Genomic DNA, 15,479 nt, shown 5'->3' on the forward strand with positions numbered 1-15,479 from the left:
TTATTAAAAGGCATCTGCCTCTTAATAAATTCGACCCATCTCATTCTGGTGAAGAGGGGATTAATACTGGCATGTGGGAACACCAGTCTTGATAAATGTCCCTCAGTGAGTTCGGAAAGAGCACCTAATTTATGAAGCATCTGTTCCACTTTTCCACCTCCTTTTGCAGGAAGATAAATTACCCAGTAATTAGGGAATTGCAACCTCTGGTGACATTATATCCTCTCTCTATATAAAGTATAAAGTGTAGCTTTACAGGCAGGCAAAAGAACACATTTGGATATAAGATGAGACAAGATGAGGTAAGTCTTGGAGGGTAGTGGGAGCGAGGAAGTGTGTAGAGGCAGCAGCACATGATACTGTAGGTACGGACGGGGCCTTGGTAGAGATTTTTTATGAGCTGCCAGGAACTTCAAGTTCATCTGCTGACATATTCTGTGCTGATGTGATTCATGTCAAATTTATATATATTTGTTATTACATTAAAACCATATGAATGGGTCCACTTTCTCCTTGTCTCAGGCTGATCACCCACATCTATTGGTGTCTTTGGCATCTCCTTTTATACCTCATTCCAATCTCCCATGGAAGTGATATGGGATGTAGACTGAGCATTGCAAATGTTTCCGGAGTCATTGGTGGTGGAGATATCCTCATTGGGGTTCTGCTACCTTTCCATATTGATAATCTATTCCAGAAATTCACATTTAAGGAGACCCCTCCAGAAGACGTGTGCTCTATGTAAGACCTTACTCTTTAAGTACAATGTAGTCAAGTTGATAAAATGAAGTGAAACTCAAAATTAGTCTTCTCAGGAATGGTCCTTTCAAAGAAGTTAGTTAGCCGTTGTACATAGTTTATGATGAAATAGGAAATGGTTTGGAAAGATCAAGAATTGGTGTTTTAAAAGAAATAGCCTTTTAGGCAAGTTTCACAGTATGTGGTTTCTGTGAAATGTCATACAATATGTAGTGTTTTGGTCATCAGGCTAGTTAAATTGTCCATTACATCTGTATGCTAATGTCTGTAAAGCACTGCACAATATAGCAGTGCTATATAAGTGCAAAAAAATAAAAATAAAAATTGTCTCTATCCTTCTTGTTGGTGGTGGCCTTTCATCTTGTTTTTTCCAATAAGCTTCCCAAGATATGTCTAGGATCAGATAATGTTAAGTCTGGTGCTCTGTGCTTCCAGTGTACATTATTGATTGAGGACCACTTGTTTATTTTTTTCTTATCATCCATGGCCTTCTATTAAACCTTCACCAACATAAGTGGTGGTCTACAGTAATTAGTACTGCAAGAAGTTTTAGACTTTTTATGAGTCCAAATGTAGCAGAACTGTACTGGTCATGGTTAGAGATAAGCAAATTGATTCTACACTAATCAAATTTGTTACAAATTTCCAATAGATTCTAATTTTGATTAATTCAAAACTTTTGTAATTAGTCCCACATGAATCATTCAAAATGGTGTACCATTTTAATAATCAGAAGACAGAGAAGTAGAAAACAAATCCGACAGTGCAGTGTGTTATTAAACAAGCTTGTTTACCTATGTCACCTGTAACTTTGATGCTGCTCTGGTGTTAAAGCTCTTGAAAGTGGTTGGATACTGTCCTAGGAGAGCCAAGTGTGTAATACATGACTTTTTCAGGACAATCAGGGCACTTTTTATTTGGACCAAATTTATTTGGACCATATCTAATCTGATTCGACTGATTTTGACTCAAAACTAATTTTAGATGTTTTTGGTGTTAACCGCTTTTGTAACATACCTTGTAATATGCATTTTACTTAGTGCTGAAGATGCCTGTGTGTAAAATACAGAGGCTTCCAACTTGACTCCTGTCCCTACCTGTACATGTGCCCTACCTATCACTGCCCATCACCCTGCCTAGCTCACTTGTTTGACTAAAGACAGACTGAAGACAGAATCTCCTTAGCAAGACTCTCTAAAATGAAACCAGAATTATACACTTTTTGCTATTTTTAATAGTCTGCATTTGGATATAAGTGCTTAACTGAAAGGAAAATTCCAAGCTTATATGTTTAATTAGAACAGAAAATTAGGTATAATGAGACTAGCCAACATTTCTTGACTGCTGGCATATCTTGGCCGGGGTGGTGTGAGAGGTGTGGGGTGAGATCTGATAAATTTTTCTACATTTACCATCTTTATTGGCTTTTTACTTTCCAGGTTTCTACTCGAAATGTACCAGCAGTTCCAGGCAATGCAATTTGCTTTAGAAGAGATCAATGGACGTCCAGATATTCTCCCGAACATCACATTGGGTTTTGTTGCCTTCGATTCCTGTGCTGCTCTACGAAAGGAACTTGAGGGAACCTTGTGGATGTTAACAGGATGGAGCATGCCAATACCAAACTACTGCTCCCTCGAAAACCTACCTCTTGCCGCAGTCCTTGGTCATTCCATGTCAACATCTTCAATTCTGATGGCTCACATATTGGGACTATATAGATATCCACAGGTAAGTTGCTGAATATGGAGCATACAGATATGGCCACCGTATAGTGTAATTTGTAGATTCAGTTTACTAGTTCATGTGAAGACAATGTAAATTGTCGACAAATTAAAATTTAAGTAAAAAATTATAATACCGGTAATATCAGTGTTGGTTTTTTTCTCAGATAAGTCATTTTTCTACTAGCTCTCTGCTAAGTGACCGAATGCAGTTTCCGTCCTTCTTCCGAACAGTCCCCAGTGATACTTTTCAATCAAAGGGGTTAGCCCACCTGATTTTGCACTTTGAATGGAAATGGGTTGGGGTGGTTGCTTTGGGAAGTGATTATGGATATGAAGGTGCTCGACTAGTTAAACAGGAGATACTCAAAGCTGGAGCTTGTGTGGCCTTTACCGAGTTCATTCAGGCCAATAGTGCTGACAGAACCATTCCTCAAGTGGTCAGAGTCATTAAGGCATCAACAGCAAAAGCTGTGCTTGTTTTCGCCAAGGACATCTTTGTTGCCATAATGTTAAATGAGATGATGAACCAGAAAGTTACTGGGAAGATTTTTGTGGCCAGTGAGGCCTGGTCAACCTCAACAATTTTAGAAGCAGAAAAATACTCCATGTTGCTCCCAGGATCTATTGGGTTTGCTTTCCATAGCTCAATCATTCCCGGATTTAAACAATATTTAAACAGTATTAAGCCAAATTTTTCAAAAAATTCAGATACAACCTTGAGTAAAATATTTTGGGAAAAAACTTTTGGATGCAAGTTCTTAAATGTAATGGATGATCCACAGTCACTGGTTAATGCAAGTAAGATCTGTACAGGACTTGAAGACCTCAGTAAAGTTCATAATGCCTACACTGATGTGTCTGGTTTAAGAGGTTCATTGAGTATTTACACTTCTGTTCAGGTCATAGCAAAATCTCTTCATGACATGAGAACCTGTTTGGAAGGTAGAGGACCCTTCCATAATGGGAGCTGTGCAGACATATACCACATAAAGCCTTGGCAGGTAAGAAGAATAAAGAACAAAAATAAACTTGGCTGTCCTTCTTTCAAAGTTATCCTGCTCTATGAGATCTATTGTATTAATCTTAAGCTCCAAAGTGTCCTCCCAAGATTCAGCCACACCATTGCTTTTTAAAAGGCTAAAATAAAACTATTTTTTCTAGAAGCCATGATCTTTCCATTACAAGATATAATCTTGTTGCTTTTAGATTCAGCAGATTGCATTGAGAGCTGTCATTTAGTTAATAATAAAGAATGCCACTCAAACCCATCTCCATTGTAGATATATCTAATAGTTATTCTTCCAGGGAATATATAACCTTATACAAATGCAAAAACACAAATGCAATAGCACTCTGCAACCAGCACTCTGCCCTGCCTCTATGCTGGATGTTGAATGAGGCATTGGTGTACATTTTGGCCAAAGCGTAATAAGCCACTCACCACGTCAAGGTCGCCTCTATGAGTGGTCCCTAACACTAGTACCTACCTGTTATGGGCCATGATAGCCACACAAAGTCCAGGGAGCGCAGGTACAGCATGCATGCCATGCACACTCTGCTTTTAACCCCGTCCGGTGCCGTGACAGCTTTCATCGGATCCAGGAATGCAAGTACCAACATGCATGCTGAGCCCACTATATACTTCTCCTGGAGCCAAATGGCTACTGGTAGGCGCTGTAAAAGCAGACTCAGTTTTATACTGACTTTAAAACCAGCCTCCAGGGCAGACTAACTGGTCAGGTGTGCATGACTGCATGGAGATCGCCACGCCTCCAATATATACTACAAAGAAAAAATGTGGGGGATTCAGTCAGCACAACCCTGTATGCAGGTGCACATCGCTATGGCGAAATACATATACAAACGCCAAAACACAAATGCAATAGCACTCAGATTGGCATTGAGAGCTATTTGTAGAGATCCAGAAAAATAAAAAAATGGAGACAGCTCCGTTTTGGACGTGCTGTCTCCATTTTTTTATTTTTTTATTTTTCTGGATCTCTACAAATTGCTGTACTAGGGGCTTTTTACCACCCCTCCTGGAGACGAGCACCCGACACATCACCACTTAGGAGTGCTGTCCACCCACATTTTTGCTGGCATTGAGAGCTGTCATTTAGTTAATGATAAAGAATGCCACTCAAACCCATCTCCATTGTAGATATATCTAATAGTTATTCTTCCAGGGAATATATAACCTTACAATTTTGAACCATGAAGACCATCTGGCATTCTGTGTCAATTTGCCTCCTCTGTAGAGATTGCAGCCATTTTATTGATACCTTACATATAAATAAGAAACCTTTAAATACCAACACTCTTCTGTTCTTTAGCTGAAACACTACATACAAAATGTAAATGTAAAAGTGAGCGATGGGAGAGAAGTCTTCTTTGATGAGAATGGGGATCTCCCAGCAGTATACGACATTGTAAGCTGGCAGCTGGGAAGTAATGGGACCATGAAAAGAGTAAAGGTTGGAAGCTACGATACAGCAGCCACTGATGGAAATATCTTCACAATTAACATTAGTGCTGTCGTTTGGCCTTCAGGCATTGGGCAGGTAAATTATGGAAAACCTTTAAAAAGGCCATCACTTATACAGTATAAGTTGAATATAAAATGTTTAACCCTTCCATCTTGATCATTCTTTAGGTTCCAATATCTGTCTGTAGTGAGAGCTGTCCTCCAGGTTTCAGAAGAGTTGTGAGACGAGGGGAGCCTGTCTGTTGTTTCCAGTGTGTCCAATGTCCTAGTGGGGAAATCTCTAATAAAACCGGTGAGTAAAATCTGAACCAATAATTTAAAAGAGCAGAAGAAAATCTTGGGCATTGCATTCTCTATAAAGCATACCTTATCTGCAGATATCTTTACTCTTTGGGGCTGCAATGGCAAAACATTTTCTGGCCAGCAGTACAGAGGACTGCAGGAACAGGCAGAGACAACAACTTGTATGTCAGCTCTAGGGTCTGTATTAAAGGGTTTCTCCAGGCTTCTAATATTGATGAGCTATTTGCCATGGACATACAGTAGCAACAGAGAGTAGGACGAGATACGGGAGACGGCACGTGCACACTGCGCACGCCTTCCCTTCATATAGCTGATCGACGGGGGGGCCAGGTGTTAGACCACCGCCGATCTGTTGAAAAGCCCTTTAAGGGAGATTTTTTTGTGGTCTGTATTATATACATTTAATATGGGGTCTGTATTAAGTGTGTGTGTGTTTGTGGGGGGAGGGGAAGGTCTGAGGTAGGCACTTCCTTAGAGGATCTGGCCTGGTGTTGAAGATATATTAAGGGCCTGGTATCTGGTGATTATTAACAGGTTCTAATCTATGGGAGAACTCGGTATTAAGGAAAGACTCTAGGTTCTGTTTTTCTTTTCTTTAGGGTATATTGTATATTTTTTTATTTTAGGTTTTTGGGGTCTTGGTTTTTATTCAAGGGTATGAGGTCCGAATTAATGTAGGGGCTCTAGGGTCTACATCTATTTAGGCCTCTCTGGGGTATTTATTTACTAAATGGGCTGTATTTAGGGAGATTGATCTGGGGCCTGTTTCCTTAGGGAGTCTGGTCTTGGGTTTGTTTTCATATAGTAGTTCTATGGTCTACATTACCTTAGGAGTCTCTTAAGGTACCTGCATTTCTTTTTTAAGGGTTTGTATTTATTTAGGGGTGCTGGTTTTGGGTCGGTCTGTCTATAGAGAGTATGACCTAGGGTCTATATTTGTTTAGAAGGTAGGATTCTGTAATCATTCTGGGTGTGATGGAAGGGTTCATCTTCACTATTTGTAATTCAATATATTTAGGTCCTCAAAAGTAAGGCTAAATGTTTTCCAAAGTAATGCATTAAAATGACAAATTCCATAAATTAATAAACTTGTTATCTATCTTTTTCTCAGATTTAGATGATTGTTACACATGTCCATGGAACTTGTGGCCCAATCCTCAAAAAAACAAGTGCATCCCAAAGACTATTGAGTTCCTTTCTTTTGAAGGACAACTGGGGTCAGCCTTGACTGCTGCAGCCATATCATCTTCTGTTATTACACTTTTTATCTTGTATCTTTTCTTTCATTTCAGAAGCACCCCTATCATTAGGGCAAATAACTACTCTTTAAGTTGTCTTCTTCTATGTTCTATATGTCTTTGCTTCCTGTGCTCTATAAATTTTATTGGTTACCCTGAAGCTGTGAAATGTCTTCTGAGACAGGTGATATTTGGTATGGTCTTTGCTATTTGTATCTCTAGCATTTTGGCCAAGACCATCTTGGTTGTTTTTGCTTTTATGGCTACGAAGCCTGATAGTAAGCTCAGAAGGTGGACAAGTCGTTGGGTGTCCTACGTGATCATCTTTCTTTGCTCACTTGTGCAGCTGTTGCTTTGTGTTATTTGGTTGTCTCTCTCACCTCCGTTTCCAGAATACAACATACATTCCCAACCCGGTGTTATTATTGCTGAGTGTAATGAAGGCTCCTTAGCTGCCTTCTGGTGCATGTTGGGGTATCTTGGTTTGCTGTCATCAATAAGCCTTGTTGTAGCCTTTTGGACCAGGAGACTCCCTGACAGCTTCAATGAAGCCAAATTTATCACTTTTAGCATATTAGCTTTTCTCAGTGTCTGGGTGTCCTTCATCCCAGCCACTCTTAGTGCTAGGGGCCAATACATTATCGCCATGGAGGTCTTTGCAATCTTATCTTCCAGTTGGGCTCTTGTGTTCTGTATGTTCCTTCCTAAATGTTTCATCATAATATTCCAACCCAATATGAACTCCAAGGAATATTTAATGGGCAAAGACAAAGCAGGAACAAAGGCATAATAGATGTCTACCCCCAGCACTATTTTGCTAAAATGCTGTGCTAATTATTTTCCTAATGTATCCATTCAATGATTAGATCTCTGTTTTTCTGATATACTCTGCATAGCATAATGATGCAATTCTGTATGTCTTTAGCCACTAGGGGGTGCTGATTGAATACTGGCTCTATATTGAACTCAGTAATAAAGCTGTCTGCAGAGTGTTCTTAAAAGGTTTTTGGGGGATTTTCATACAGTATTGATGGCCTATACTTAGGATAGCTCATTAATATGATATTGGCTGGAGTTTAACTCCTGGCAACCCCAGCTGTTTGAGGAAGCTGTGGTACTCATTGGCCTCCTTGAAGATTGCCAAGCACAGCTCCATACATTTGATAGCAGCTGTGCTTAGTATCACAGCTCAGCCCTATTCACTTGAGTGGGACTGAACTATGCCTAGTCCATGTGACCGAAAAACATGACAGTACATGGCTTAGGAAGAGGCCTAAGAACTCATGGGGCCAGATTTATCATTAGCTCAAATCAGAATAATGGAGTGAAAAAGTTGAAAATTTTTGCGCAATCACTTAAACTGTGCAAAAATTTGCGACTTTTATTGGCTCTGCACTATGCTCGCCAGTTTTCTAAAAGTGGGCGTGTTTTCTTATGTAAATGAATCTCTAGACAGATTTACTATTGCGACAATTTAAAAAGTCGCAAAAAAGTAGCAAAAAAAATTTGTAAAATCACTCCAGTGAGGACCATGCTTATCTTATGCGACTTTTTAAAAGAACATGCGACTTTTTCGTAAAGATGTGCGACTTTTGTAAAGCCGCTTACTGACGGATAAACTGACGGATAAACTGCTACCGTCAAACCACATTTATTACAGTCTTAAAGGGCCGATCATAAATCTGACATGGCTAAAACTGACTTTAGCCATATGTGAAAGTGGAGTGAGCTGTCAGAGTAATGATAAATATGGCCCATGGAGTGTTGCTGCTGATCTCATGTTGATGACCTATCCTCAGGATAGATAATAATAGGCTCATGTGTACAGCTTATGAGAGTGTACATACAGATGTGAGCTCTGTACCATTCGCTGAATATACCAGCTTTTAGCACGGCTGGGACAAGGTCCACCACCAACAGAGGCTGAGCTGCCCAAGTGCGCCCCCCCCCCCCCCGCCATTTAGATATGTATGTTTGTTATTAATAAGACATCCTCATGTTTATCCCACCCTTTTATGTTATGTGTGTAGTGCCCTGAAGCAAGGGACTTTGGACTATGGACATTTCCCATTATTGCTACTATGGAAAGCTATCAACTCCCTACATTATTGCAATTTAAAGGGTTACCTTGAACTGTGATTTATGATGTTGTGTGCACTTATGCTGTTTCATATTAATAAACTGCATTTACATGTTTATTGTCATATATCCTGTTAATTTGCACTATTACTCTATAGCTGCATTACACTGTGGAAAGGGTAAAGGAACAACCAACTACTGAGAGACTAAGGCCTCTTTCACACTTGCGTTGTCCGGATCCGCCGTGCACTCCATTTGCCGGAGGTGCCCGCCGGATGCGGAAAAACGCAAGTGAACTGAAAGCATTTGAAGACGGATCCGTCTTCAAAATGCGTTCAGTGTTACTATGGCAGCCAGGACGCTATTAAAGTCCTGGTTGCCATAGTAGTAGTGGGGAGCGGGGGAGCGGTATACTTACAGTCGGTGCGGCTCCCGGGGCGCTCCAGAATGACGTCAGAGCGCCCCATGCGCATGGATGACGTGATCCATGCGATCACGTCATCCATGCGCGTGGGCGCCCTGACGTCACTCTGGAGCGCCCGGGGAGCCGCACGGAGGGTAAGTACACTGCTCCCCCGCTCCCCGCTACACTTTACCATGGCTGCCAGGACTTTAGCGTCCCGGCAGCCATGGTAACCACTCTGAAAAAGCTAAACGTCGGATCCGGCAAGGGACAGATAACTCAGGCCTTTCCTCAGCAGAGAACCTTTCTGCTGGAGAAGCCAGCTCAATGACTTGCCTGTATTGTTTTTCCCTTAAGTTCCTCTAGTAAAGAAACACATTAGTAAATTGCAGACCCTGACTCTCTGGACTTATTTCCCAATGGAGGGCCCCACCCTTTACCATCCATTCAAGAGAGCAGAAACACGTGGTGACACCTCAACCTTTTCCGGGATACCCAATGTAGTGTTGCCCCCCTTCCCCCAACCACAATCACTGCATCTGAACATTTTGTGCTGAGCGTTTCACTTGTCTCAGCGAAGTCGGACTATCATATTAAATTTCAGGTCTCAACATTCTGGTTGTGGACCATCATTTATTAAAGGTCTTGGTTTTGTTCCTAAGTGTCCCATGGAGGTAGAACATTTTTGTTCCATAGGGTAAACAAGGTTAAAACATAAAAAAAAAAAACACTAAGTCATAATTAGAGATGAGTGAATTGAAGCTAACAAATTGTAATTTGTTTAGAATTTCAGGAAAAATTTGATTCGCAACAAATGCTAATTTCCTCGCGCTTCGTGGTAGCGAATCGCAATTTTCCTTAAACGGCGGCTACACGTGTGAGGAATGAGGACATAGGGCATGGAACTCTCGGAAGGCGGGATCACCAAGATTGACATGCCTGCATGAAGCCAATCAGCAGCCAGCCAGCCCTGTGATGTCACAGCCCTATAAATACGGCAGCCATTTTAGATTCTGCCATTTTCCAGCGTTCAGAGTGCACGGACAGACGTGTGAAGGAGCTAGGGACAGCTATTGGAAAAACCTATATGTTTAAAAAAAAATGAAAAAAAGATTTATAAGTGCAGAGAAAGGATAGGGAGGAATCATTTCACAGCATCTTAGTGCAGGGAGAGACGTCAGAAGGCGCTAGGGACAGTGATAGGAAAGTGATTTACAAGTGCAGGGAAAGATTATTTGGGGATCCAGATAGCTATTATACAGCTCTGTCGTTCCAGCGTTTTGTTATTGGGCTGCAAGTGTTATGTTGCAAAGCCTTTAGTGGCTTATATCTTAGTATCTTATTCAGTACGACAAGAAAAATATATATGCATTTCACTTCTGCGATTATTTCTGCTGAAAGCGTATAGGGGCGTATTTCAGTAAAAAAAATAAAAATATATTCTCAGTGCATTTCTGCAGTTAATTCTGGTGAAAGCGTATAGGGGCGTATTTAATTAAAAAAATAAATATATATATGCACTGCACTGTTGCAGTTATTTCTGGTGAAAATGTATACGGACGTATTTCAGTAAAATAGGAAAAGTATATACGCACTGTACTGTTGCAGTTAATTCTGGTGAAAGCGTATAGGGGCGCATTTCATTAAAGAAAGAAAAATATATACACACTGCGCTATTTAATTGTTTTCTGTTTAAAGCGTATAGTGAGATACCTTGACGGGGTGCCTTGGGCTCCGATATGTTCCTGACTGGAATATATTGGCCAAAGTCTCAGTTTTTAACATCAGCGTGAGGGTTTGGCCAGTATTGTCAGTAGCATATTACAGGGAGTGCAGAATTATTAGGCAAGTTGTATTTTTGAGGATTAATTTTATTATTGAACAACAACCATGTTCTCAATGAACCCAAAAAACTCATTAATATCAAAGCTGAATATTTTTGGAAGTAGTTTTTAGTTTGTTTTTAGTTTTAGCTATTTTAGGGGGATATCTGTGTGTGCAGGTGACTATTACTGTGCATAATTATTAGGCAACTTAACAAAAAACAAATATATACCCATTTCAATTATTTATTTTTACCAGTGAAACCAATATAACATCTCAACATTCACAAATATACATTTCTGACATTCAAAAACAAAACAAAAACAAATCAGTGACCAATATAGCCACCTTTCTTTGCAAGGACACTCAAAAGCCTGCCATCCATGGATTCTGTCAGTGTTTTGATCTGTTCACCATCAACATTGCGTGCAGCAGCAACCACAGCCTCCCAGACACTGTTCAGAGAGGTGTACTGTTTTCCCTCCTTGTAAATCTCACATTTGATGATGGACCACAGGTTCTCAATGGGGTTCAGATCAGGTGAACAAGGAGGCCATGTCATTAGATTTTCTTCTTTTATACCCTTTCTTGCCAGCCACGCTGTGGAGTACTTGGACGCGTGTGATGGAGCATTGTCCTGCATGAAAATCATGTTTTTCTTGAAGGATGCAGACTTCTTCCTGTACCACTGCTTGAAGAAGGTGTCTTCCAGAAACTGGCAGTAGGACTGGGAGTTGAGCTTGACTCCATCCTCAACCCGAAAAGGCCCCACAAGCTCATCTTTGATGATACCAGCCCAAACCAGTACTCCACCTCCACCTTGCTGGCGTCTGAGTCGGACTGGAGCTCTCTGCCCTTTACCAATCCAGCCACGGGCCCATCCATCTGGCCCATCAAGACTCACTCTCATTTCATCAGTCCATAAAACCTTAGAAAAATCAGTCTTGAGATATTTCTTGGCCCAGTCTTGACGTTTCAGCTTGTGTGTCTTGTTCAGTGGTGGTCGTCTTTCAGCCTTTCTTACCTTGGCCATGTCTCTGAGTATTGCACACCTTGTGCTTTTGGGCACTCCAGTGATGTTGCAGCTCTGAAATATGGCCAAACTGGTTGCAAGTGGCATCTTGGCAGCTGCACGCTTGACTTTTCTCAGTTCACGGGCAGTTATTTTGCGCCTTGGTTTTTCCACACGCTTCTTGCGACCCTGTTGACTATTTTGAATGAAACGCTTGATTGTTCGATGTTCACGCTTCAGAAGCTTTGCAATTTTAAGAGTGCTGCATCCCTCTGCAAGATATCTCACTATTTTTGACTTTTCTGAGCCTGTCAAGTCCTTCTTTTGACCCATTTTGCCAAAGGAAAGGAAGTTGCCTAATATTTATGCACACCTGATATAGGGTGTTGATGTCATTAGACCACACCCCTTCTCATTACAGAGATGCACATCACCTAATATGCTTAATTGGTAGTAGGCTTTCGAGCCTATACAGCTTGGAGTAAGACAACATGCATAAAGAGGATGATGTTGTCAAAATACTCATTTGCCTAATAATTCTGCACGCAGTGTATTGTGGTGAACCTTTTGCAGTGATTTATGGATTTATGGATTTTTATATTCTCATCCACACATTAGGCTACTTTCAAAATGGTGTTTCACGGATCCGTTTGAAACGGATTTGAAACGGATCCGTCAATAAAATGTCTAAACAGAGACAAATGGAAGCCATTCAGACCGATCCGTTCAAACGGATCCGTCTGTATTGCGGATCCATTCGTCACATTCGTTTCCGTTTTTGCCTCCGTTTAACGGATCCATTTTGGAATGAGTAGCATCTCTAAGGTTCCCACCTCTTCATGTAATCAGATCCCCAGGGTTGTCATGCTCCTAATTTCTTCAGGGCTATCTTGTTGAAATTCAAAGTTGGTCCGGTTTTAGCTTTGATCATGGACCATCATGGACTCTTGTACACGACAACATGCACTTAAAGATGTATAGTGTTCGTTAGCGGGCCATATGTCCCTGATCGTCATTGATCGTGCGAACGGAAGTACAGAGCATCATGATGCTGACCATGTTGTGCTGCACACTGGGCTATTGTCCCGCACTCATATGATCTATTAGTGCAAGACAATAGCCCCGCGGGCAGCTCGACTTGCACAGAATCATTGTACACTATGATGCTGTGTACTCTCGTGCGCACGATCAATGCCACTACGGGACATATGGCCCGCTCACGGACCGTATGTCTCTGGGGTCATACAGTCGTGTGCAAGAGGCCTTAAAGGGGTTTTCTCATCTCAGACAATGGGGGCATACCGCTAGGATATGCCCACATTGTCTTATAGGTGCGGGTCCCACCGCTGGTACCCTCACATATATTGAGAACGGAGCCAAGAAAGTGGATGAGGGCACACTGCGCCGCCGCCCTCCATTCATTTCTATGGGAGAGGCGGCGATTAGCGCTTGGTGGTGGACGTACCACAGGAAATTTGTGGTCCTCCAGCAACAGTGCTCCCCGCTCCGTTCTCGATATAGGTGCGGGTCCTACCAATGGAACCCAGACCTATCAGACAATGGGGGCATATTCAAGCAAAATCCCACAATTGTCTATGTGAATACCCCTTTAACAACTGTATGTCCCTTGTGGTAATCACACTAGTTATATTAGAGTGTCATCGGGAAATCATTAAACTGTAAAATTACAATTTATTAATGAATTCCTGATGATGTTGATGGACCGTCACTCCCACAAGGGCTCATATGAAAGGGCACAAGATTGAACAATGAACAACAATTTGCTTGACCCATTCTCTAGCATGATCTTAAACTCATGCAACTGCTCGGGCATCATTGAGTCCATCAAACTGATTATGCTTAGCCCATAATGGTAGTTTGGGCTGCGTTGAATCGCCAACTCCACCTCCTCCCAGCGGCGAATCAATTCAGCCCTAAACTCCTTCTGATGTAAGGCAAAACCTTCTAGAGTGTCGGAAACTACCTCTACAAGGTTTGCATAATCAGCTCGATTTGGCCTGCCGGATCTCTGCCTGCTCACCAAGGCTCTCAAATTTCGGCGAAAACCAAAGAGCCAAACGCTCCGCTGTCTCAGACAGCCCCTTACACTCAGACTGAGAGAACAGTTGTCCTTCTGACTGTAGGGGGCTGGCCAAAACAGGGGAGCCAAACGCTCCGCTGTCTCAGATAGCCCCTTACACTCAGACGGAAAGAACTGTTGTCCCTCTGACTGTAGGGGGCTGGCCAAAACAGGGGAGCCAAACGCTCCGCTGTCTCAGAAAGCCCCTTTACAATTTTTTTTTTTTACAGTTGTTAAAAATATTTACCTTCTTGGTGCCATTGCCTTTCGTAGGAACCCCAGGGCCGCCGTATGGATGTATGTGGTCCCTGAGGTTCCTCCGGAGCCACTCGGGGCCTGAACCTCCTTGGTAAAATCCCTCCTGAAGCGGTCCTGGATAGATCGCAAACGCGTGGTAACCAGTTTGACTATAGAAAAAAAACATAAAAATTTAATTTAGCATGATGTAAGGAAAATAACAATATTAATGTATTAAAATACATATTGTTGTACTTACCATATTTCTCCTGAGCCGCCACATTTAGATCCCACCAGGTCTCAAAAATTTGCGCACAGATGTCCCTCCAGAGCCGCTGGGTCAGATGATGATCAGCGTGGTGGCGGTCGGAGTGGTCCCATAATGATGGACGCGCTTCCTTGGTGGAGCCTCTGGAACCCTGGAAAAAAGGAAATACAAAATTAAATGTAAATCCTAATACAAAATGCAAATGAAAACTACTTAATCAAGACTTACACGTCTACGACCGCCACGCTCATTCCCGCAGACTCTGGAGGCGACTGGGGAAACCTCGCAGGCGGCTCTATGTGGAGATTGCTGAAACAACAGAAAATAAATAAATAAATAAAAAATATATATATATATATACACTCACCTAAAGAATTATTAGGAACACCATACTAATACGGTGTTGGACCCCCTTTTGCCTTCAGAACTGCCTTAATTCTACGTGGCATTGATTCAACAAGGTGCTGATAGCATTCTTTAGAAATGTTGGCCCATATTGATAGGATAGCATCTTGCAGTTGATGGAGATTTGAGGGATGCACATCCAGGGCACGAAGCTCCCGTTCCACCACATCCCAAAGATGCTCTATTGACTGTGGGGGCCATTTTAGTACAGTGAACTCATTGTCATGTTCAAGAAACCAATTTGAAATGATTCGAGCTTTGTGACATGGTGCATTATCCTGCTGGAAGTAGCCATCAGAGGATGGGTACATGGTGGTCATGAAGGGATGGACATGGTCAGAAACAATGCTCAGGTAGCCCGTGGCATTTAAACGATGCCCAATTGGCACTAAGGGGCCTAAAGTGTGCCCAGAAAACATCCCCCACACCATTATACCACCACCACCAGCCTGCACAGTGGTAACAAGGCATGATGGATACATGTTCTCATTCTGTTTACGCCAAATTCGGATTCTACCATTTGAATGTCTCAACAGAAATCGAGACTCATCAGACCAGGCAACATTTTTCCAGTCTTCAACAGTCCAATTTTGGTGAGCTCGTGCAAATTGTAGCCTCTTTTTCCTATTTGTAGTGGAGATGAGTGGTACCCAGTGGGG

At 41.8% G+C, this 15,479-nt stretch overlaps 1 protein-coding gene across 1 annotated transcript; it reads left to right on the forward strand.

Annotated features, from left to right (window-relative positions):
* The first annotated feature begins 297 nt into the window (after positions 1 to 297).
* Positions 298 to 7,302, forward strand: LOC120988775 (extracellular calcium-sensing receptor-like). Its single transcript, XM_040416485.1, has 6 exons — positions 298 to 302; positions 2,199 to 2,490; positions 2,651 to 3,487; positions 4,820 to 5,047; positions 5,140 to 5,263; positions 6,386 to 7,302. The coding sequence occupies exons 1-6, from the start codon at positions 298 to 300 to the stop codon at positions 7,300 to 7,302; spliced, it is 2,403 nt and encodes an 800-aa protein (XP_040272419.1).
* The last annotated feature ends 8,177 nt before the right edge of the window (positions 7,303 to 15,479 follow it).

Source organism: Bufo bufo, chromosome 1 (genome assembly GCF_905171765.1).
Source record: "Bufo bufo chromosome 1, aBufBuf1.1, whole genome shotgun sequence".
Classification (NCBI taxonomy): Eukaryota; Metazoa; Chordata; class Amphibia; order Anura; family Bufonidae; genus Bufo; species Bufo bufo.

Excerpts from the sequence above, each read along its gene's own strand:
- LOC120988775 (XM_040416485.1), top strand. Across the intron at positions 2,491-2,650 it reads GACTATATAGATATCCACAG|ATAAGTCATTTTTCTACTAG; the intron begins GTAAGTTGCTGA and ends TTTTTTTCTCAG. Across the intron at positions 3,488-4,819 it reads ACCACATAAAGCCTTGGCAG|CTGAAACACTACATACAAAA; the intron begins GTAAGAAGAATA and ends TCTGTTCTTTAG.